General features: G+C 34.2%; 1 protein-coding gene across 1 annotated transcript in view; it reads right to left on the reverse strand.

The window, feature by feature from the left end:
* Nucleotides 1–4,451: 4,451 nt before the first annotated feature.
* The window catches only part of LOC129257559 (plexin-B1-like), an 88,065-nt gene continuing 65,666 nt past the window's right edge, over nt 4,452–26,850 (reverse strand). The window contains exons 30-37 of the mRNA XM_064095935.1: nt 24,593–24,625; nt 21,436–21,533; nt 20,918–21,058; nt 17,535–17,710; nt 16,964–17,111; nt 10,925–11,065; nt 10,420–10,494; nt 4,452–8,336 (exon numbers count right to left, since the gene is read on the reverse strand). Coding sequence (XP_063952005.1) covers nt 8,238–8,336; nt 10,420–10,494; nt 10,925–11,065; nt 16,964–17,111; nt 17,535–17,710; nt 20,918–21,058; nt 21,436–21,533; nt 24,593–24,625 — 911 coding nt within the window. The 3' untranslated portion in view covers nt 4,452–8,237. The remainder of the gene's footprint in view (nt 8,337–10,419; nt 10,495–10,924; nt 11,066–16,963; nt 17,112–17,534; nt 17,711–20,917; nt 21,059–21,435; nt 21,534–24,592; nt 24,626–26,850) is intronic.

Raw genomic sequence — 26,850 nt, forward strand, 5'->3', positions numbered from 1 at the left:
TAAATAAAAAATCAATGGGTATGCCTATCATATCGGGAACTGGAACTCAAGGCAAGGTACAACAGTGACAAATAGTATGAATCAAATAAGAGGATGTCAGTGTCATCGGCCTAATATTATAATTTAGAAGCGTATTTCAAATAAGGGTCAAGGGGCACTTGGATAAACAGGTGCTATGGTATAACTTCCATGGAATCCTTGACCTTGATTATTCTCCTTCTTTGGGTATATTGCCCAACGCCCCACAGGGGGGGGGGGGGGGCAACCGGGCAGATTGACTGGTGATGATGAAGTTGATTTGGTGGTGATGATGATTATGATGATGGTGATGATTATGGTGATGGTGATGATGATGATTATGGTGATGACGTTGATGATGATGATTATGGTGATGATGATGATGTTGGTGATGATGTTGATGGTGATGATGAAGATGTTGGTGATGATGATGATGGTGATGATGATGGTGATGATGTTGATGACAGTGATTATGTAGGTGATGCCGTTCATGCTGGTAGTAATGATGATGATGATGGTGATGATGTTGATGACAGTGATTATGTAGGTGATGCCGTTCATGCTGGTAGTAATGATGATGATGTAGATGATGATGATGTTGATGATGGCAATGATTATATATAGATGACCATGATGATGATGATGGTGAATCCGACGGTATAATAAAATTATGCGGATGATGATGTTATAGGTAATTAATCCTCGCTATTACAGCAATGGTACCTGTCTCAAAGAGTAAACTCACCTGTAATTCATCTCTCTTTTTAACTGCATCCTCCTTTTCAGAATTTAATTTATCTTTCTCCTTTTTCAATTTGTCCGTTGCTTCTGACGCTTTATTCTTCTCCCCCTCTGTCGCCTCCTTTTGCTTGATCGCGTCTTCGAGTTTGGCCTCGAGCTCTTTTACTAAGTTGTTGTTATCTATATCCTTGCTGTCAGCAAACTCTATCAGATAAGTGTTCTCCTTTGTCAAAAGCCAACATTTTGAAGCTAAAAACATAATGACGAGTGCACAAATGCACACCAAACTTAATGATTTGTAATTTGTCGTTGTCGCCATTTAAGCCACGTTGCAAAATGCCTATAGAGAGAATTACACAGACACGTTAATGTGAAGCGCTTAGACTGCATACCTGAATCATATCACACTTTAATAAGTAAATACAAATCGAGAGGAATATGGACTGGGTTTTGTGCTTCCCTTTAATATGTCGTCATGCATTGCCAACGTTCATCGCGAGTGCAAAGATATCAATGTGCTCATGGCTTGTGTGTGAAACTAATGCTCCAGACCCTGTATTAGATTGCGGTTCATGAAAACTGATCTTCAAGTTTTATATATAGACCTGGGGGCCGTTTCATAAAGCTGTTCGTAAGTTAAGAGCGACTTTAAGAACGACTGGTGATCCTTTCTTTGGTAAATGGTATACACCATTGGCGATGGTTTAGCGCATACGAAAGGATCACCAGTCATTCTTAAAGTCGCTCTTAACTTACGAACAGCTTTATGAAACGGCCCCCAGTATACTTAACTTGAATGCATACAAAAAAAAAACAATGTAAAATACGTACAATAAATATAGGCATACATGTAAGGGAGAGCCCCCCCCCCCATGCCTTGGGAAAAGGACATGTCGGATAAGTGATTTTTTTGTTTTCAACATAAGACATAATCCGAAAAATACCAGAGGCTTGCTAAGACATAGCAATAACTATTTGTATGCAACTCAGGTTCAAAGAATACCTCGATCGTTCCAAGGTTCCCAGGAAAGAAAATGACACAACTTTGTTAGTATGGCTGATTTAATGTGGAGTGTAAACGTGGACATTAAGAGGCGGACTTTGCCGAACGAAATGTGTAACCCCGATAACACGCCTGTCCTGGGAAACTGATGAATCATGGCGCCCTATACTAAATTTAGTATATCATACTAGATTTCGAAAGCTGCTGTACTACCGATCCCTTGACACGTTGGGATAATATTGTCTTCCGTTCGATTGTCAAAGTTTTTGAAAAGGTCCACGTTAGACTGGTAGCTAAGCTTGATTTTTTTATGTTTCAATGATTTTTTTTTACAAATACTTTACACAAACAAAAACACCACTTATATAATATATATATATATACTTGGATGTTGTATCTCCTTATATTTTTTCAGACGCTTCTGACGAAGTCTTATTAAAGACGAAAGCTAAAGCTAAAATGGTGTCCTGTGTCATCTTTTGAGTTGGCCTCATCACAATATGTTTCATACTCACACCTCAAGAGCGTTTGGTACAAGTAAACTTGTCATCACATTATACACACACACACACACACACACATATATATATATATATATATATAATATTTCGGGCAGAATATGTCGATTGAAGGTCATCGTCTGCATGTGAAGTGTGGGGGGGGGGGGGTAATGACAACGACGCCACTTTTTTTTTAGGCCTACAACTTTTCATCTTTAGTGTTTGAATTAAGAGAAACATGCTCCTAGTTAAAGAATTGCGCATGACAAGTTTTTATTGGCATTTCAACATGAACTTAACTTGTTTCAATGTAGACATATTTTTGGGGGGAAGAAAAATCGAATATGGCGTTCGGCATTACCCGATTTTACCCATAAATCTTACATGCGGACTGGACATCGAAATACAGATTAGCGGTTTATCACATCACTTTGTATTTTTATATTGTTCACACCTAATAATCAATGCAGTCAGTTGGTAAATTAGCACCATGGGCAATCACTTCAAGTTTTATATATACAACATTAAAGCCCTGGTGTAGGCCTAAATGGTGTTTTCTTTTCTTTACGACCAGTATTACCAATATGCCGTACTTATATCTTATACGTTGGATTTTCAGAGCCTCTTTTTAATTCCTAGTCCTGGGGCCCGTAACACAAAACTTAGCAATGATCGTAGAACATTTTCTACGATTGATTCCATTGACTACAATGTACAATCAATCGTGAAAATCAAGCGTACGATCAATCGCTAACCTTTGTGTTACGGGACCCAGATAAGCAAGAATCCTGCATCAGTTCAGCAACGTTCCTTTTCATTTCCCCTATTGGCATATATATTTTTTTCTTATTACAGATGTTGTTTTTAGCCCCAATCTATAACAAGAACGGCATTTCCCTCAAAGAAGACTAGATAAGTAGAGAATTATATGACATAGGAAGAAGCTACTTTTGGCGCCAACTTCTGATGGCGGCGCCAAATCCAAATTAGGCATAAGTTCATATTCTTATGTCACTCATGAATTATGAAAATAGGGTCGTCTGGTAGTTTATCAAAGATCATTACTGTCGCGTAAAGATTATGGTAATTTGAAAAAGGGAATTATTTGTTTTGTCAAGTTTATTTCATAATCAAATATTGTTGACTTACAAATCAACAGGAATTATGCGCTTCATCCAAAAACTTCAGACCCTTCAAAATACTAGCTTATTATGCCACTGCCTATAGATTCTATCGCATACATTCGTAATTCCGAAGCTTCGTTATTCCGAAGGTTCGGATATTCCGAAGGTTCGTATTTCCGAAGGTTCGTAATTCCGAAGGTTCGTTAGTCCGAAAACGAAATGAGGTTCGTAATTCCGAAGGTTCGTTAGCCTGAAAAAGAAGTGAGGTTCGTTATTCCGAAGGTTCGTATTTCCGAAGGTTCGTAATTCCGAAGGTTCGTAATTCCGAAAGTTCGTTAATCCGAAAACGAAATGAGGTTCGTAATTCCGAAGGTTCGTAAGTCCGAAAACGAAATGATTAACGAACCTTATTTCGTTTTCGGACTAATGAACCTTCGGAACAACGAACCTTATTTCGTTTTCGGATTAACGAACCTTCGGAACAACGTACCTTATTTCGTTTTCGGATTAACGAGCCTTCGGAACATCGAACCTTATTTCGTTTTCGCATTATCGAACCTTCGGAATAACGAACCTTCGGAATAACGCCACAAATGTTCGGATTAATGAACCCTTTTACGTTTTCGGATTAACGAACATCGAGGTATAGGCAATTTACGTGTTTCGGAATTACGAACCTTCGGAATAAAGAACCTTCGGAATTACGAACCTTCGGAATTACGAAGTGTAACCAGATTCTATCACTGACATACTGATGATTGGTGGGACATTGGCGCCTCAACCCCCACCCATTGTCAAAAGTTTATTTTTTTGGGGAAAAATATATCATTGTATTGCATGTTAATTGCATGAATCAACACAATCATTTCAGAAATTTTTCATTGAATCTTTTAAATTTCTTTTCTTTTATGACTATTTACAGATCCAATCTATGAAATTTAGATTAGTGAAGTATGTATTGTATCTGGTACTCTTCTCGAGATTCTGCAATCAATATAAGTGGTAGATCCGGGATAGATCACGATAGAGGAGACAACATAAAAACAAAAATCACAGAAATACACATACATTTGTTCATTTTATTGATAGGAAGAGCATGCCATGAGAGCCAATACAAATCAATTCAATAATATAAGTACTGATATATCTGGTAAATTGACAAAAATTACGGTCAAACTTATTTTTTAGTCAGTGTGCACCTTATAAATCTATCTAATTTAAAAAAATTGGAATGTGATATTATTTATTCAGCTGGATAATCATCAATATACTGTGATATATCATCAACAAATTGATATGTTAAACCTTTGTCAATTTGAGTTGACTATATATATATATATATTTATCTGAAGGCAAATTTTTTGTCTTTTTTCGTTGTTCGAAATTCGCCTTAACGCCCTCTACCTTCGCCTTAACGTCTAAACGTGTATTATGACGGAATAAACCCATACATAGACTTCGCCTTACGTAGGATGTATGCATATATATATCGTGCATCATACTTATAAAAAACACAATGAGTTTTACCTATCCCCATTATACTAGATAAACTCAAACACAGCCAGAAGATTAAACATCAGAGACTAAGTAGTAAAAAAACAATAATATAACACTACTTTACTGGGAGTAAAGAGAAAGATAATTTTCAAAACATTATCATCAAAATCAATCCAGTAGGCAGAGACGGAGATTTGCATCTGATTCAATGTGAGTAAATATGTATCATCAATCATATAACTGGCAAGCACCTGTGTAAATACATTCTCATATGGCCTACCCCAAATTATGAGAATTACTAGCCATATTGGAGAATTTTGAACTGCTGATCGTAAGGTCAGTGCGATTAAGAAAATATTGAAGAAAAGTAAATTTGATTAAATCTGCACCCATATTTTATCATTCTTGCAACTGTCAATTGTATGCTTATGTACAAAGCATGGTCATCTAAACCAATACTAGTAATATATGTATGTATGGATACAGATTTCCTGTTATCATCTAAAATCATTCAATGCTAGCTATGTATATGTTTAGGTAGTAAAATTGCTTTTATGTCTCTCCGCACTTTACAAATATATAACCCAGTCACTGAATTCTAGCTTGCCACCATGCATGGACAATCTCTACTCCCTGAAGTTTATTTCCAGCAATGATCAGTTTAGTCTCTAATACTTATAATCCAAAGACATCAGCACCTGCATCTTATTGGGTATCCTTTTAACACCAGGGTGGAGAGAGGTACATGCATATTAATGTCTTGACAAAGGACGCTTGGGCTATGATTCAATTTCAACCCAAGGCTTTGTTAACAGACTAAAGACTTTTCCATTCCTCTTTACTAATTGGTATACACAGTTCTTAGGGAAACTTCTTTGAAAACGAAGGAGTATGTCCAAGGCCCTGTTGCATAAAAGATACTATATTATAGTAACTTTGTCATCCAATTATAACTACCATGATAACAATGCTAAGCAGCCAATCAGAATTACAAAGCCATCCTCAGTGCACATTATATTCCTATTCTTCATTATTTCAGGAAGACATTTTGTAAAACTAAAACACTACATTACATCTATCCTGAAAAATATCACTCTCCCATTGTTTGTAATAGTGCTGATCATGTTGCTTCATTTTGGGTCATTTTAAGCAACACATCTGGATACAAAAATGGTTTGGGTTAACTTAGGTTATTAAAGAAGCACATAATTTCAGTTGAAATATCATTTCAATTAACTACAAGCAACACTGAAAAATCATCACAATTCTCTCACCCTTTGCCTGCTCTGTAACCTATTTCAGGATTATTATTATTATATATACTTTAATTATAAAAATTTAAGTTTTCCAAATTTTATAGGAAACAAACAAAAATATACAAAAACAAATATAAAAAAATATATATTTGTACACAAATGCAAGTACATGAAGCAATGTATTATTATTATGATCGTAAGTACCATTTGCATGATAATACACATTTAACTGCATAACACACATGTATACTCTTCATATATATAGTATTCATTCAGGAGTATATTTATATATAATTATGACAAACATTTTGAAAAAGACAAAAATTGCATGCTTAATTTATTTTGTTAATAAAATGTTATAAAAAAGTAATTAGTAACTAAAGGATATTTTCCTTCATGTAGTACATACCACTGTCCAGCAGAACCATTTATTCATGTAAAAAAAAATCTGAGAAAATTGTTACATATGATATAAATGTATCTATAATACAATTAACAAATTTAATTGACACATAATCAATTAAACAGACAAGCTGCGACTGAACTTTGGAATAAGTAAAAAACAAAGTACATTAATTAACACTCTGCCAGCAATTAAACTATAAACACAAAATAATTCATATTTGAGAAGTATTTGAAATTCACTTCATATCAGCATCACATTTGCTTGAAGACAGCGTGGGATGAAGGATTTCATAAATGAGGGGACTATTTCTTCAGAATTGATGTTCTCAAAGAAGGGGGCAATTGTCTAAAGTAATATATCAAGCACCTAAAAACACAATTCCAATCTTGGGGGGAGAGGGGGGGGGGGGCACAAAAAATGTCATACTTTCAATGCCATATCTAAGGTGCACTTTACTTTTTTTATTATAAGGATATAATATGATCATACATCAAAAAAGTGAAATAAAGCAAAATACATCAAAAATCCTTTCTCAAGTTTGATAATTTTTTTTTCTAACCCTTCAATGAGCCTTCCCATCATACTTTTACAAGTGACTGGTAAACATTTCACTTAAAGAGCAACCACAAAGTCAAACTCTAAATAACAAGTAAAAAAAAAACACATGAAAATCATATTTATGTATACACACATATATGTACATGTCCATATATTGTCAACCGAGTTGAAACAGATGCCAGCTGTCTTGAATAAGAGTATAACTCTCTTGTATAAAAGATGAAAATGAACAAAATTATGTGAACTACAATACGGATGTATATCATTGTAATATATTTTTCAAAGTATGTTTTCCAATACTTAAGTTCATCTCTCGATAAAAGCATCTATACAAGTAATCAATACATACTGTAATTGCACATCCAGAATGGAAAAATCAATATAAATTATAACATATATTTTCACTGCATTACTTGAATTTCGTGATCCTTTTATTGATTCCCCTATACCATTTGATATGGAATAGTCTATAGAGCAGATTACTAATTTATATCCAATTAAGAATTCATATTTATTACTCTGTAGTGCATTTAGTCCCATCATCCTCCATTCAACAATCATGACAAAATGCACAAGTTTACTGGTTCTGATAAACATGTCTTTTCTACTTAAAAAAAACAAACATGTGGTCCTTTTCTACTTTTTGAGAAAGCAGGCAATATGAAGCGAACATGGCACTGTAGCAAACACATGATGGATACAATTCTTTAATTTTCTTTAATCATGCTTTACAAGTATCTAAAGCGATTGTAACCTTATGTTAAAAATGAAATTCCAATTAATGTTCTTCACATTTTTAATCTTCAGAAAAATGAACAACAAAATGGTATAGTCAGTCGAGCATAAATGCAACATTTTACAAAGTCTGTATATATTTAACTAAAAAGAAACTTATAATAACAAAGAAAAATTATATATTTGTTTGTCAGGAAAAAAGAAAAGAAAAAAGATAATCAAGCAGAATTATTAATACAAAGGATTAGTTTGAACGTTTAAAATTAATGGTCATAAATTGGGAAACATCTATTCAATTACATTTGACATTAAATACACACATACCAAACATAAATGTCAATTTGACCTTTTGAAACATCTTTGGCATGCCACTGGATGAGTTAAAGATACAGGTAGGATCTAATCCTCTGTTTGATACAAAGTGTTGCCCACTCTCTCCAAGCTGCTGGCAAAGTGATTTTGACTGCATATTTCATCTTTCTCAAGGGCCTCCACAAGCTACAGAGAATATAGAAAAATTTGAAAAGAGGGAGAGGAAAAGAAAGAGAGAGGAAGAGAGAGAGAGAGAGAGAGAGAAGGGGGGGCAGATAGAAGCAGAGGGAGAGAGAGAAAAAAAACACAGAAAAGATATTTAAGTGACAAGGAGCAAAGGGGAAGCAAAAATAATGAAAATTTAAGGCTACTTTCTGAATTATACATGTATAATTGTTCTTAAAAAACAATTCTACGTGTGTGCTATGTTATGGGTTTATTTTATAAGGTTTGTCTACTAAAACCAAATTTGTTGGCAAACTGAGCAGCACTGCTTATTTCATCATCTAGAGGGTTAAGAAAGAGAAAGGGAAGTTATTTGTAGGCGTCGGCCATTTGTAGGCGATTGCGTGAACCTGAGGTTGTCATGACTGGTCACATCTGAACTTCGACCATGTTCAAAATCCCAACGCGATCAAACGTGACTGATTCACTCGCATCAGGATCCTGTTTCATAAAGACTCGTTATAATAACAAATTTGCAATAGCAGTTAAAAGCTACTGAATTTCTTCAATCTGATTGGCTGATGGTAAATTTGTAATAAAAATTGTGCATTTGTTACTATAACAAGTCTTTATGAAATTGGAACCCAGATCAGACAATGGCACCGATTTCATTCATTTGTAAGATTGGGGTGAGAGTAGGGAGCTGGAATGTGGGAAGTTTGAGGGGGAAAGGGGTTCGAGGAGGGGACGGCCAAAGAAGACATGAAAGCGGATGGAGAATGCACTGAATCGGGCAAAGTGGAGGGAGGAGGGGGGGGGTAAAGGCGATTGCTACGAGTGTGAGGTGAATCCAGCCACCCCCTTTACGAGGACAAAACTGGATTTAAATCTTTGGATTGATGATGATGATGTATGAACAATCACATTGCTTCATGTCGACTCTCAGGACTATGCAATTGGTCGTGCAACATATTGAGAACGGTGTAAAACCACTAGCATTCATTCATTTAACACTCGCATGAGAACAAAAGGCCATTCGCACGAACATATGCGAGCAAAAAGATTTACAGTGTTTACTAGTCGCTTTTGTTGTACGATAGTTGTTGCATTTGTGAAAGCCTTTAAGAGATAGACAGTGACTGATGCCTGTTGCAGCAACCAAATGGTCGCAGACCTATAGCGAAAGGGGCTTTTAAGATCTCTTATTGGTCTATGTGTGTCTCATAGATATTTCCAATTGGTTTCTGTGTGTCCCATAGATATTTCCTATTGGTCTTTGTGTGTATCATAGATATTTCCTATTGGTTGGAGTATATGTGTCCCATGAATAATTTCTACTGGTTCAGTGTGTCCCAGAGATACTTTTTCTCATTTTTGTGTGGATCCTTTACAGGGGCGGATCCAGGATTTTCCCTCAAAAAATTTGACAAGTCCCCCCCCCAAAAAAAAAAAAAAAAAAAAAAAAATTTCAAAAGGGGGGGGGGGGCACATCTCGGTTTTAATGGCATTTTTACATTACAAATTTTAATTTTCTTCTCAAAAGGGGGGCACGTGCCCCCCCCCCTGGATCCGCGCCTGATCCTTCACAATAGAGTCTAATTGAGACAACCTTCCAAGAGTCAACTTAGTGTACTTTTCAGACCAGAATATACAAAACACATGAAATTACATCTTCTAAGTCATATTTTACTCAAGCCAAACAATTTTTTTCTGGAAAAAAAATCCAAACTAATAAACACCAATAGCTCTAATTAGATGTTTTCAATGGTCAACTATAGGCTGGTTGAATGTCGGCCTTGATGGTTATAAAATTCATTATAAAAGGGGAATAATGTTTTTCACAAAGCATCCTGTGCTATAGTTTATACAGAATATCTGATTATTAGATGTAAAACGTTGTGATTTAAACTTAAATTTCATATCATACTTTGTTTTCCTGTGTGTGCATCAGTTCATTTCACCACACCCCCCCCCCAAAAAAAAAAAAAAAAAAAAAAAAATCACTGGACAGTTTGCAGGTTGCATTTGCCTAATTTAGAAAATAATTCTCCTGGCTTTACATACATCTTCATGGAATTTGTGAGGAAAATTCTGTTGTACTTACTATTTCTTCATGTGTACGAATACTTTCATAGAGCTTCCGGAGTGTTGTCAAACGGCTGAACAATCCAGTGAATTCCTAAAAAATAAATTAAGGATTGATGTTTCAGTTTTTAATCATATACTTTATGACTTCCATTCTGAAATAAAAAGGATCATTTTATCATTCCAAAGACAAGCCCATTCTCACAACTAAAGATATGCTTGTATGATTAAAATGTTATATCATGATATCATATACTACCCCCTCTGAAATCATACTAAGCTCTCTGCTAACATTGTGCACTGTATTCAGGCAACATCAAGCATATAAAAGCACTCCAAAATCATTTCCGTTTTCTTACACCTCTTCCAATTTTAAAGGAATAATACATCTTCTACATTTGTGTGGAAGTAAACCTTATCCCATAGGAAACAGCGCAGGAATGAAAATGCTGCAGAGAAGGATGCCTTTTTTCTCTCTCTCAAATTTTGGGTTCTGGAGGGTAAAGAAAATAATCATAACTCACTACGTCAATACGTGAACATTCTTCCTTCAAGTCTACTTCTTCTAGTCCTCCGCTCTGTTTGATGTTGTGATAGTAGGTGACAAGGAGATCAATGTGTGAAGGCAGCTCGCGGTTAAACAGAAGCCTACTTGGAGAGGAGTTCTGGAAAGTCAAGAATGAATGGATGATTATTGCAATCAAAAGGGTTGGATTCACATATGAATGTGAAATACTGCAAATAGATAACAATCTAAGAAAACAGTGTTATCTAGATGTAGCAAAAACTAAAATAAATTATAAATTGGAAAGGATTTTTTAAAACTTGCAAAGAAAGTTAGAAAATAATGAGTCAGGTTATGAGTGGTGTAAGAGGTACATAACTGTAAGTCATCTGAACGTTGGCAGATCGAAGAGACAATGTATTTGTTCTGTATCATTTCACTATAATTTCATCTTGCATGAAACTTGGTAAAAATATTAATAAATTGCAATCACTCACAATAGAGAGGAAATGCAGGTTTCAACACATTCATCACTCACAATAAATAAGAAATGAATATTTCAAAACAATCCTTTACCCTACAGATTTTCAGAGAAATGATGCACAATTTCATCATTCTTATATCAAGCTAAATCATTTGCAGATGGAAACTTATTCAGAGATGCAGCCTGACAGAATTTTAGTTCGTTTCAGCAAATACCCTCCAATCCTACAAAGGCTTCAATCGACATTACACATACATCAAGCATATCTCTGAATTGAATCCATGAATACTATTTATCTGAGTGTGGATAAATATTGAGAGAATCCTGAGATGTGAATAACAACAATGACAGCCTAAATACACAGAAATTTGCCAAAGTGGAATATATTAGGATCACATAAATCTGTTTGATTTAGGAGAAATTTGACTTAGAAGCGGTATACAGCACATATTATGCATTACCTGGATAAGAAATTGTGTGAACTTGGGTAAATAAATCAACTTACAGTGGACTGGTGTAAGTGTATCAGTACAAAGAAGTAATCATGTCTATATTTCTACTGAATCTGTGCTCACAAGTTTTATACTGTAGTAGATATCTTAAAGAGATAGTTAAGTTCTAAGTTCATAGCTAGTTTTTAAAGTAAAGGGTTTTAAAAATCAATTCATATCCATTTTTACTTGAACTATTCAATGATAGATTAACAATGAACAATAAATAATATCAATAATTATGATGATGAATCTAAAACAACCACAATAATAATTATAATAAATATTATAATAAAATAATAATAATAATGGTAATAATAATACACTTACTTATAAACAAATCATCATCATCAATATGATATGAAGTGCAAGTTAGCGAGTGTAAAATATCTACTATATCTCTCTTATTAATATTCTAGATAAACGATTGGTCAATTCGTGATAATGTGACAAAGTATAATTATATAATATTGACTGACCTTGAGGGGAACATCAAATAATTTTTTATGTTGCCCACAACAGAATAAAATTGGCCCGAGTCCTTAGATGAGGGCAATATGTTTTTTTAAGGGCAATATATTTGACGTTTTCGAAAGAAAAGCCAGTCAATATTATCATTATTACCTACCGCTGTATAATGTGTAATTCAAGCTATTATTTGGAACAATTTATATGACTGTTTGCTTATCACTCTTTCGGATGTTGGGTTATTGACAAATTTGGCAAAGTAATCATTGCCAAGCGATTGCGACTTAAAGGGTTACCGCGCAGTCGCGCATCATGGATGGCGTGCACGTACAGTTAAAACATAAAAATCTTGCGCTCTGGGAATGCTGGGAAAGGCACTGGCTGCGTCGCGCATTATCTACAATGTGTTGGTCCACAAACTGGTTAAAGGCACTGGCCACGTCGCGCATTATCTACAATGTGTTGGTTCACAAACTGGTGACTACCATATTTCGCAAACACTGAAATTAGCAATCGAAAACAACTCTTACTACACAAGCGCACTAGCAGAAATATGGCCAATGTTGCCCTCTGTTTTTGTACAGTACTCCAACGGGCAAAGCTCGGGGAGGGCAACATGGCAAATGTTTACCTCGTTGGTCTTGGATTGAAAGTCGCGAGCGAAATATGACATTTATTTATCTGCTAAAATGCCTTGTATAGGTAATAATCCACAATATAATATAAAGTGCAAGATTAATTTGAGCGAGTGTAAAATGTCATATACAGTGCGTATAAAAAAAACGGGACAGTTTTGAAAAGTCTATACAAAAAATTGTTTCAAATCATGATATCTATATTTTGATGTTAATAGATGCTCTGAAATCTTATCTTTGAAATGCAATAAAAAAAAAAAAAAAATTGTTCATGCTTGAGCAAACACGGGACGTTTTTGTCGGGGGTTAAAAAAGAGGCTTGCGCCAGAATGGCAGAATATGAGTAATATGATGATCAGACTTCTTGCTAATCAGCAGACTTCCTCTTAACCTTTTCATTATCTGTGCCATAATTTTCGAATTATGCTGTCAAATTTTATTTACAAATTTATTTATCTACTTGAATTATTGTTTTTTCATTTAAACTTCTTTTACCTTTAAATTTTCCTTCATAAGTAAGAAAAGAAGACTTTTTGTCAACCCAAGCAAGAAGATTTGCATTATTAATTGGGAAATTATTCAAATCCTTTTATTATGTGAAACAAATTATTTTATGGTGCCTTTAAAAGACATGAATCCATTTTTTAAGGGGTTCCTTGACCAAGTTTAATCATATGCTTGACAGGACAAACAGAAAGGGATTCATTTCTTTGGCAATGGTGTATTGAGTCAATTTTGAAGGAGCTAGATATGGCAGATCGGGTAAAATGTATTAAAAAGTTGTGAGCGAAGCCAGCACGCAAGTATTCCCACTTTTTTATTACAATATCAAATTTTGTGATAGATTTTGACATAATCAGAAAATAATATCATATTTTACTTTCTATCTTTCCTTTGATTTCCTTTCCACTTTTTTTCTTGGTCATGATTTTTTCTTTATTGAGGGGGGAGAGCATCCCAGAGCACCCGCCCATCTGTATGGCTTTGTTCAAAAGGCACCATAACCTTTGTAGCACACATTTAAAGGATTTGAAAAAAAAATACACGCTCTCCCATATTTCGGTTGAAATTTTTTTTTTTGCTTGAAGAAGGAATATTCAAAGCTAAAAGAGAACATATTAAAAAGAAACAACAACAGTACAATTCAAGTAAATAAATAGATTTTAAATAAATTTTGACAGCATAATTTGAAAATTATGGCAAAGATAATGAAAAGATTAAGGGGAAGTCTGCTGATTTGTAAGAAGTCCGATCATCATATTTATCATTCCATGCCATTTTGGCGCAAGCCTCCTTTTTTAACCCCAGACAAAATCATTCCGTGTTCGCTCAAGCATGAAAGAAACAAAATATTTTAATGGCATTTGAAAGATAAGACCTTAGAGCACCTATTAACACCAAAATATAGACATAATTTGAAACAATTTTTAAAAAGACTTTTCAGATCTGTCCCGTTTTTTTAAATACGCACTGTATAGCTGGTGGGGGTTTCATAAAGCTGTTCGTAAAGTTACGCAAGACTTTACGCATGACTGGTGACCTTTCTTGTGCCACATTATCCCTATGTAGCTCACTTCACACCTAAGATCATGTTCCAGTCGTGCGTAAATTTACGAACAGCTTTATGAAACACCCACCAGGATAGAAATACAAGTATGAGTGAAAATCAAAAGGCAAATAACCTCCAATTTAAGAAGCACAGAGAAGTTAAAATAATTGACTACAATTCAATACATTATAATTAATGACAATTAATTTTGTGTACTTCCCCTTGTCGATTGCATACTGAAGCAGCATCTAACACTCCAATGATATTAAACACAGATTATTTTTCAATGGAAGACAAAACACAGAAGAAAAAGCAATATCTAAAAAAAACAATATTCAATAAAAGAAGGAGATTCAAAGGCATTTATCACCACATTCTCTTAAAAATACTTCTTTGTATTATAATGATATCCATACTACTATTGGGAGGAAAACTCAAGTTTAAACCTACATGTGAACAATGATTTCATTGAGAATGAAGTTATTTGTGCCAGGTGATATTGGCTTGCTGAATGAAGAATGGTGAGATTTAGATTCAAACTTAAAATCAAAATGATAATGATGAATATGATGATAATCCACAAAATGCAATTCAAATGTTTTGAATACATTTTCTTTCTCTTCATGATCACAAAACAAAATGAAGCACCTGCAGTAACAATCAATTATGAACTGTTTTGTATCAGTTAAGTATGTCAAATAGCATAAATTATGTTCCAAGGATTTACCCTTTCTGTAATAAACATTAACACATACAGGTTCTCTGGACATAAATTATTCCTCATGAACGTCTGTCAACTTGGCTTCAACAAAACTTCACGTGTTATGATTAGTATTTGTGCACATAATTCCCGCAATGAACTTTATGCACCAATACAAGCAGTCAAGAATCTTTGTCAGTTCAGGGAAAGTGCTGATAAAAAAAGCAAAAGCCTGCTGAATTCTGTCAGTGCTGGTGTCACCGTGTTGAAAGCAAAACTATCCGAGCACAATTGACAAGTTCTTGTTACCTTGACAATAATTTGACAATTTTCATACGTCTGAAGATCAACATGCATTTCACGTTGTGGCTACAAACATTGAAAAACAGAAAATAGCAAATGCAGATGTATGTATATACAGTAATGAAATTAAAAACAAAATTATTCTACATCAGATGTAAAGGTGCATGCATTTACAATAATAGTGTAAAATCAAGGCTTTACACAGAGAGCTTACAAAATATACATAATTGGCATATATATAAGTTGCAGGATATGAATGTATGCTATTAAAATGTCAATGAGTCTTTTATTACTACTATTATGGTGGCAGCGGTGGGATCATTTATATCCATGCATTGAAATTGACACCAATCACCATCCTCATATGACACTGCCGCAAATGATGTGTTCTGTATGCTGAAACAATCAGATGTGAGTCCACACCCTTTATACTTCAGCTCTTGAAATGGCTGCTGTTCAAAATTGCCGACGACAAAGAGTCTTTCTCAGAGATGTACGTACAATTGCATATACACTTATAATGGTACATACATACAGCTGTAATATTTTTCTCTACAGAGAGAAATGATCCTACCCATGTCCTTTGGAGTGGTTATGGGAGATGCTTCAACTTCTTTCCATCAAAAAGCTTTCGAACCTCAAACTACATGTGGATGTTCGAAATCTTGTATGCAATATGGGTTTGGTGACTTCATTGCTGGTCTTCCTACTTTCCACATGTTGAAAGCTTAATCTTTTCACATCTCTCCAGTACATATTCACCAAAAATTGTCTAATCATGGTCTCCTTTGCAATCAAATTGTCATGTTGTATTCACAACCTTAATATGAAATGAATGGACTGAAATCAAAACTTTGATTAAAACATTTTTTCATCTGAACTTTAAAAGCCTCACTCCTCATATTTTTTTCATGATTTTTAATTAATTTTACCTCCTCCATGAAAATAATCTACTAAACTTTGAAATTTTATATAATTTGGTTAGTGTTGAACAGCTTTAAAGACGAAGGTACAAAGTCTCAATGTCTTAAAAGAAGGATCCCATCCTAGGAGTTCATTTCATTTCATTTAGGTTTTATTTCCACAAATCCGTTATGTTACAAAACTTTGATAACTTAACTGACATAACTAAGCTGAGCAACCATTACACACGTAGACTATATAAGTATAGATAGCAAGCATTCTTAATCACTACATATTAATACATGTTTAAGTACATAAAAAAACCGGAAAAGTGGAGGAAACCTTAGAAGCAGAATGCTTGTAGATAAGGTTTCCTTATTAACAGTAGGCCCTACTCAATAACAATTTAAGAAACTTCACACCACATCAACATTAACCTATAATAGATTATAAAAAAACCATGTGTAGTGCAAAACATTTTTTTTTTTCAATTCAATTAACAAATTTGTTGGTACAAAATCTCACCATCTTTAGTTTAGGGACCACTCCCTTGGCTGCATTATCCAGCATCTGATTCAAGACAGTAACAGAGGCATCAGCAGTGCGCGACTGACGCATGTTGAAGATGAAGGATGGATGTGCAAGGATTGTTGCCCAGAAACGAAGAGGCAAGCTGCAGAGACAAAAAATAAAAGAAATACCAGAAAATGAGAGATGCAAAACACATGTGAGGGTTTTAATATATAATAGCACTTCACAGGAAAGTTTTTTGTTTTATGATAAAATAGGTACTATTATGCAACACATTGTGAAGTTTCCACCTTTAATCTTCCATATACCCATTTTTAAGGTTTATTTTGGTAGAAAAGGTACAAATTATTAGGGATTAAATAAACCACATTGTAGATTGTTCACAGGAACATTGATTTATTAACTGTCCTAGAGGTCTAAATGCTGGCACAAATTCAATAGTTTCTATGATACAATAACATAGACAAGGATCTCTTTTCTCAAGAAAATTCAAATTGTAATAACAATTCTAAATAAAATTACAGAGAAATATTGTCGGATAGAACAAGAATGGACGGATACACACATATTGTTTTTCCAGGTAGTAGATTCGTCCTCATCATATCGACTGGCCTCCTCATCAAAGAAATTGAAGAGGAATCTGAGAGCAAAGGGGATGTTATTCAGGTTGTTCTCATAGCCATTTTCCTGGATAGTAAACATGGCCTTTAGCGCATCATTCACAAAGTTGTTGATAGATTGCTGTAAAGAACAAATGTACCAGTAAAGTGGATTACAAACATGTTAGGTGTTGAGAAGATAGTTTTGTGTATATTCTGTAATTTGTGCTGTTTATATAATGCAGTAACTAAGACTGACTCATATCCAATTCCTAGGTTAGAAGAGTGTATTGATAGAGTTGGAAATTCTGCCTATATCACAAAGATAGACTTGCTTAAAGGATATTGGCAAGTGCCACTGACTGACCGAGCCAAAGAGATATCAGCCTTTGTCACACCTGAAGGCTTATTTCAATGCAAAGTCATGCCTTTTGGAATGAAAAATGCACCAGCAACTTTCCAAAGGTTAACAAATCAAGCGATTGCTGGGCTTGGCAATTGTGTCATGTACATAGATGACATCCTAGTGTACAGTGATACTTGGAATGATCATCTGGATCATTTGAGAGCACTGTTTGACAGGCTGGATAAAGCCAACCTAGTAGTGAATCTGATGAAGAGTGAATTTGCCAAGGCAAAGGTCACATATCTTGGTTATGTGGTTGGTCAAGGGCAAGTGCTACCAAGAGAAGCCAAGATACAAGCTATCTTAGACTTCCCAATCCCCACAACTAAGAAAGAATTGCTGAGATTCTTAGGTATGAGTGGCTTCTACAGAAAATTTGTTCCAAATGACAGTACAGTGGTTAGTCCTCTGACAAACCTGCTGAAGGCAAAAGTGAAGTATGTTTGGTCTGACGAATGTCAGAGATCATTTGAGAAATTAAAGGCCATTTTGGTGAATGAGCCTGTTTTGGCAGCTCCAAACTTCACAAAGCCGTTCAAAGTAGCTATTGATGCATGTGATGTTGGAGTAGGAGCAGTATTGCTCCAAGAAGACGAAGAAGGCATAAAAAAAACAGTGTGCTACTTCTCTAAGAAACTCTATCGGTTTCAGAAGTACTCAACTATTGAAAAGACGCCCTGAGTTTCGTACTAGCCCTTCAGCAGTTTGAGGTGTACGTGTATCTAACCAATGGCGATATTACAGTCTATACAGACCACAGTCCTCTTGTCTTTTTGGAGAAATTCAAAACAAAGAACCAAAGACTGTACAGATGGAGCCTAATGCTCTAACCATTCCCATTGAAAATTGTACACATAAAAGGAAAGAATAATGTAATTGCTGATGCTCTTTTAAGAGTACAAAAAGTGAAATTATTCATGCTTTTGACCAAGTGTGTCATTTGAAGAAAACGTCTTTGATGTTCATTTATTTAAACATGTTTGTTAGTACTATACCTTTGTACACGATAATGTAAATGATCGATCAAGATGACTTTGAAAAGTTAAAGGGAAAAAGTAATAAGAAGAATTGTAAGAGCAATTACATTCATTCATTTAGTTATTTTCTCTTTAAGGATATTCATAGCATAGAATGATTAAGAATATTCCAGAATCAGTAAGGCTCTATATTAAGGCTTTGTTATGCATGTCTATTTAATAGGCTGAATAATCTCTGTTATTTGTGGAATGTAGACAATAGACTGCAACACAAAGAGATTCCTAGTGGTAGTGGAAATGAACAATAGGATTAGCTATTTTGTTTACAATTGTTAATTTCACTGAAGTCATTCAAGAGTCTTCTAGAATTTGACTGCTTCTGAAAGAAGGGGAATTTTTTTTTCAAAGACAATACCAGAAGTTTCCAGAATAGTGAATACTAGAAACCTCTAGAATAGTGAATAATTTTTGTATAAGCTGGCAGTTTTATATCACATCATCACATCAGATCAGAACTTTCACGTCAGACTTTATGTCAGAGCAGACTTTATTTCCACCTGGAATATTTATCTTCTGTGGAATTATTTGCCCACCATCAATGAACTGTTTGCAGTTATTTTGAGAGAGGAATTCTCAGTTCTCATCGAGATCATCAACCTGTTTAGTGAACGCTTTTCAACCCATGGATTGCTGAAATTGACTGTTAATCATCATCAACATCGTCTTCACGGACATTTCAACTCATTACAGTGACTCTTGTTATTCATCGTGCTTCAACATCAGTTCCATCATCGCCATCATTGTGAACTTTAATTTACGGCAATCTTCGCCAACCAACTTGGATTTAACTTTGGATTATAACCAGCACTTCAAGAGATGTAAGACTATCATTATTTTTTATTTGTTTAATGTATAATCAATTTCCTGTAATAAAAGAAAAGGAAATCAAATTCAAAACTAAATATTTATTATTTGTTGCAGTATCGTAACACTATTATTGTTAAAGTAAAGTCATTGTGCAAAAATCAGAGTGTCAACTTGAATTGAGGAGAAAAATTCTGGGCTGCATGCAATAAAAAGGACACAGTAATTGGCATAAATGTAATACCCAGCGTTTGTGTATGGGTATGGAGGAAGTGACAAGACATAAATTAATGCCATAGAAATCATGGACTTCACTTTATCATGGTGACAGCAGTGGAATATGAACCCATGCAATGTAATGAAACATGACCCTGTCATCACTGTTTTGGTGGCAGCAGTGGGATATAAACCAATGCATTGAAATGACTGACTCTGTCATCACTGTTATAAAGACAATGGAGGGATATGACCAATGCATTGAAATGGCTGATGACTCTTTCATCAATGTTTTGGTGGCAGCAGTGGGATATAAAAAAGAAATTGTTGATGACTCTTTCATCACTGTTATAATGACAATGGAGGGATATGAACCAATGCATTGAAATGCTGATGACACTTTCGTCACAGTTTTGGTAGCAGCAGTGGGATATGAACCCAATAAATGACTGACTCTGTCATCAATGTTATGGTGGCAGCAGTGGGATATAAAAAATGAAATTGTTGATGACTCTTTCATCACTGTTATAATGACAATGGAGGGATATTAACCAATGATTGAAATGACTGCTGACTCAAATCAAAGTTGTTCAATTTTGTCAATATTTTTTTAAAGTGTGATGAAATTTGTGATTTCAGAACTTGGGGAATTACTGATTTATGATGTTACTGTTTAGATAAGGACTGTGCTGACATACACACAGGTTCATTTACTCAATGAGTCGGTGTCGAGTAAGCAATTAACATCATAATAATTTGTTGATGTTTCATTTTCAGTTGCAGTTTGAGCATGATTATCATCTACTGGCTGCAGCCAAAACTATCTTTGTGTTGATTTTTCTCTCATTAAACTCTAATATGTTATTAGAAGATACAGATTCCTCACCTTGACAGAAACTAGTCTCTGAAGATAGATCTCTCGAATCTTGCGCTTTCCCTGCGTACCCTTGAAGCACAATACACGCTGCATTTTGTCGCAGAATCCTTCTTCCTTCTCTTCATCCTCCTCAATATCATCAGATTGGACCTAAGACCACAAACACAAGAACAGTCCCATTTTAACCACAATACATTTTCTTCATGCATACAAATATATATATATATATATATATAGAACTTTAAAACCACCTAGGTAAAATGCAAAAGAAGTGCTAGGCCTAGTACACATCTAGTAAGAAGTGAATTTTCAGCTATGGAAGCACAATTGTGGAACCGTTATTGTTGTGAAAATTGAAGCTCATAAAACTAATAAATTTTCCACTTAATCAATTTTACCCATGAGAAATAGAGGCATTAAAAATAAAGTTTTTTTTTTATCTTACTTAAAAAGATATAAGAATTAAAATCATGACCCACTTTAAAAATTCCAAGACAAATGTTCTTAGATTCACTAAAGATATTTACCAAGTGATAGTATTTGAGGCCCTGAGGACCTTTCTCAAGATCATGAGACGAGTAGTCATGGTGACCAGTTACACGCACTGACTGACGTTTAGTATCATCTGAAAAAAAAAGTTATGAGCAATTGGTCATTTCATATGAATATTTGATAAAAATTATTGTCTTTGAGCGATTCTTCAAATAAGTTTTGATATTTCAAAGAATTGAAAAAACTACTTACTGTAAACATTTCTTTAACAATAATAAAATAAAGAATATTTTGGAATAATATAAATATCAAGAGACAATTTCCCTTGTGTGTGTGCAAGTTTGAAGTCACACCTCACGTAAATTGTTTATCTGACTTTTGAGTTTGAATATGGATTTAACTCTTTAAAAAAAAAAAAAAAATCGAACTCGGTTCATAATTAGCTCCCATCACCATTACAGTATCCTTTCTGTATAATTTTTATATTGTATCTATGAATAACCTTATCTCATGCAAAGAAATCATCTGCTACTACACGGATAAATGCCCACTAAAATAATACATGGTTGGTGAAAAGCTTCTACATTTTAGCATTTCCTATCTCTAAAACAATCACAGATTCACTAAATCACAGATTCACTAAGACATATATTCTAAAGGAACTATGATTTGTGTGCAATAATTTGAAATTTCAGCTGACCTGGTATCAATCATATCTAAAGCCTATTGCACTGTGTTCAAATAGTGTTGTGTTGAAGGAGGTGCAGTCAGATTGCAAGATTGATAGAGTTTCAGTATCAACAACAAATAACACAAAATACACAATCCTTGTACAGACAAAAGCTGGAAGTCACGGTTAAGAATTTACTTTCACTGTGACAGCGAAGTAACTTGGTGCAAATCCTTTCTCCGTTCTGTGGCTACATTTAATGAGTAATCTGATTAAGCATTTTAAGCACATGCACACATAAAGCTAGGAATGAGAGTGAGTGTATATACATATCAACATAGTGTATAGTTGGTAAAGTTAGAACAATTTGACCACAATGTGCTACATGTATATATAAATGAAAGTATGAATAAGTATTGTTGAACTACTGCATATATACTCTTCTGTGATAAATTTTCTAAATTTGTTCAATCAAAGAACTATTTCATGGCTACAAGATAAGAACTTGAATCATGCATCCACAAACAATCATTAGACTATTAATTTTTCTAAAAAGGCGTTTCAATTAATATCACAAGGAACGGCATAACAGATATATTTCTACATGAATGAACAAAAAAAAAATTGTTTTGAGTCCAACAATCTTGGAAGCAAAGACTAGATGAATTTCAAGTGAACTTGCCTTCAGATTGGCTCATGGGAATATATCCTGTCTAGTTAAAATGTTAGAATTAAATGAAAACACATATATAAATACAACTTTCATTGAAGGGGGCGAGGAGGGGAATATGTCTCATTCAGGGCTGAAACACAATCCGCAATACACAACAAATGGTATATGAAAATAATCAGGAACATATTACACGTCATGGGATCAACTTCATATAAAAACTGAAAAATGTTCAGTAAAATTTCTCGTTTGGGTATAAAACAAGTAATTGGATCTTTGTATTTAAAATAAGTATCTTTGTCCCTATATTAAAACACGTTTTTGGAAGATTTCCATACACTGCATTTATGTGACAAAGCCCCCAAGATTATAGCGCATCATTTAGAACCCCATTTACAGTCAGGTTCCCTGAAGAGTGACTCTGACCAGGGACCTGTTGCAGAAATATAACTATTATAGTAACTTCATCATTCAATGGTAACTACCATGGTTACAGTGCTCAACAGCCAATCAGAATCAAGCATTTCATGGAAGTTACCATAGCAAATTAAAAAAAATGGGCCCAACATATGCACTGGATGTCATCTTCATCCTGAGGTACATGGGTCTTCAAGTGAAATTCTTTAGCATTGAAGGGCAAGATGAACATCTACAGCTCTAGAATTTTTAACCAAACTGCCCAACAACATTTAGATGTTCCCATGGCAACAAGAATGGTCCAGTCCTGTGACTGTAAATGGGGTCTAGTGTTGGAATTGACGACATTTTCAGTTAAAGAGGTAGTCCATCCCGAGATCAAGTTGATTTGAATATAAATAGAAAATATAGAATGAAACAAGGAAAATCATTCTAAAACAAATCATCCAAATCAGATAAAAACAATCAAATGGATTATCGACTGAGCACAGTTGAAATCAATGCCTACATGTATGCCATGCCTGATCTGAAATATATAGGACAAAAAGTCTGTAAAATCATGAGATCATCACTCTCATATGTACATTTATTTATGAGAGAAGAAGTTTAATTATACTGGATCTATAAGGTACTGTGACCTTTAACATTGTGACCCTTAAATCACATCAGATCACTGTCACTCTGAAATTCATATACACGTGTAAAATTTGAATTTAACCCAATCACTACTTCTTTTGATAATCATCATAAGAATGTGGTATTTTTATGTATGAACTTTGACCTTATTTACCAATATGTGATCAGATCATTGTCACACTCATATAATCATATATATATAATTCATGTTTGAAGTTCCTGTCTATCTAAGGGGTCTTCATTTATCAGAGGAACATGCAAATTCTAAAGTATAATAAAATGACATCTATGACCTTTGATGCTTGGCCTCATGAACTAAAAGATTAAACAGATCATCTCCCCTCGCATGTATAGGCCTATATCAAATGTGAAGTTGATCCATCTTTATAATTCGTTATTTCTCACAAGAATGACTAATTTTTATTTATTTGTTGAACTCTAACTTTATCAACATTTGACCTCAAGACCACAAAGATCTAATAAAATCTCCTTTGTTCCTATAAGTATGTATATATGTACACATTTTTTTGCTATATTCATTCCTATCAACCTTGATGCCAGCCTAGACTACCTTTAACTAATTACATACTGGTATTATATTAGCTATAAGCACAAAATAGCTACAATGTAGCAAGAATATAATTCCACCACCATAAAGCACATGATGTTAAAATTAGTCACGTTACTAGGAAAGATACAATTTACCACAATATGAAAGAAAATCTATGAAATGGCCAAGATAGAATATAGAAATCAGTAATCAACAACCACTCCACAGAAAAAAAAAAGCTTTTAAAACCTTTAGAATGCTTATGAAATTCTGGAAACAAGGCTGCAATAAACATGAAAGAAAATTAAAAGAAAAAATGCATTCCATGAACATTACATACATTTGAAATAATATCTCGCAAGGCAAGGTGCTTGGTATGGTCTAAATTCTGGAAAAGACCTAAAAGAACATTTTAAAAGAAAATTTTATAAAACCAACCCAAAACTTCAGTTAATTCTGCAGAAGTTCACCTTCTCTAGGTCAAATAAGAGAGAGTAATTTTTGAAACCAGATATTAAAAAGCATGTCTTATCTATTTCTTCTTACTTTGGCAAAATCAGATTTGACCTTGGTAGACTCATCTGTTTAAAAACCCCTCTATAAACATGGCCTCAGCTGTCTTGCTACATCAAATGGCAGGAAATTGCAGCGACACACCCAACCACACCAGTATAAAATACATTCTCCCATAATAAAAAATGTAGGAAATTAAGATTTCATTCAATGATCAGAATCTCAATAAAAAGACACAATATTGAAATGTGTGAAAAATATCTGAGTGCTGGATGACTGGTAAAAAATAAGGGCACCAGTATTCCTCTTATCTAAGTATGAGATACAATCCGATACTTGTTGGCCATATCCTTGTCATAGATTCTAGTAAGTGTATATCTAAAAAATATGAAGTATATCTCAGTGTCTCTCGATTTCAAACTCAAGAATTTATACCACCAAGCACCTTTTTATTTACAAAAATTAAAATCAAAGTTTCTTTCATCCCTTCAGTACGATATTTTCAAATATTATGATGAATTTATTTATTTCTGAATGCAGGAAGATCATGATGCAAGATAGTATTGGATTTTCCCTTGTTTTGGAGCAATGAAAAGAACTCTATGCATTACAATATAGAATCCCATATCTTGTTAAGAATGAGAAATGCCATGCAAAGTGGAGGTTGAAACGAGCAGGCCATAATCATGCTAAATTAAAAAAAAATTATACAATTTGCCACTTGACTTCTAAATATTCATGCAAAATTTTTAGTATGTGGGAGATTGAGAGCAAAGAGACATTTTGCAAATTCATTGCAATACCAGAAATCTTCTATATTCCCCTCACCTGGATGACATCATGATCGGGGGGGGGGGGGGAGCTACTTAGTATAAATGTAAGATATGTATGTGCCACGGTTGATTGATACACGTCTGACAAAACTCAAATACACACACACACACACACACCACGGTTGAGACCCACCATTTTCAACCTGAATTTCCATTCCAGATTACCACCAATTTAGAAAACAATAGAAATTATTTTTTTTCTCTGTTCCAGAGACCCTCAAATTTGTGTTTCTCCTTCTAGTGTGCTACCATGCTACGATAATGAGTTAAGGAGACCCCTATTTTTTTGTGGTCAGTTCCAGAGCATTGCATTTTTAGCAATCTTTGATCCAAGAGCCAGTCTGGAGACCCCCATTTAAGACCAAGATTTAGTTCCAGAGCCCCCTATTTTTTATTTTGGTGTGGCACATACGTTTCATGTTATAATTCGAGTAGCCCCCCCCCCCTTGTTCATGATATAGTTTGACATATACGTTAACATGACATTGAATCTCCACTTTACATACAATATCTCAATGAAAAAAGCTTTTCATAGAATGAATTTCATTTCAAATACATGCATAGAAAATAATTTTTTCATTAAAAAGCAATATCCAGCCAAACAGCATACCATCAATACAATCACTATTACCGATCGCAAATTAAATTTATTTCACTATTTTGTGAGTTGTTAAATAACAAGTATAAGTTTTATCGCTATCACTAATTTCGATTGAAATTTATTTCTTTATTTTGCAACTCTCAACATTAACTTAAAGGTCAAGTCCATCCCAGAAAAATGTTAATTTGAATCAAATCCAACAAGCATAACGCTGAAAATTTCATCAAAATCGGTTGTAAAATAAGAAAGTTATGACATTTTAAAGTTTCGCTTGTTGGATTTTTCTCTCTTTATTAAAAAAAACAACTTTCTGTTGGGATGGACTTGTCCTTAAATGTGTACATCAAAATTGCAATTAAAACAATAAATAAAAACAGCAAAATGCCTCTTTCTCTCACCCACAACATTGAAACTAAATTAATCAATATATTAGAATGCTATGTGAAAATGTCATGCAAAAGGAAAACTTGAATGCAAGGTTCTTTTTCTCAATTCTATTTCATTTACAAATTACAATTAAAAACATGCATTAAGTTGTATGCTTGATGAATAAGTGTGGG

Source organism: Lytechinus pictus, chromosome 3 (assembly GCF_037042905.1).
Source record: "Lytechinus pictus isolate F3 Inbred chromosome 3, Lp3.0, whole genome shotgun sequence".
Classification (NCBI taxonomy): domain Eukaryota; kingdom Metazoa; phylum Echinodermata; class Echinoidea; order Temnopleuroida; family Toxopneustidae; genus Lytechinus; species Lytechinus pictus.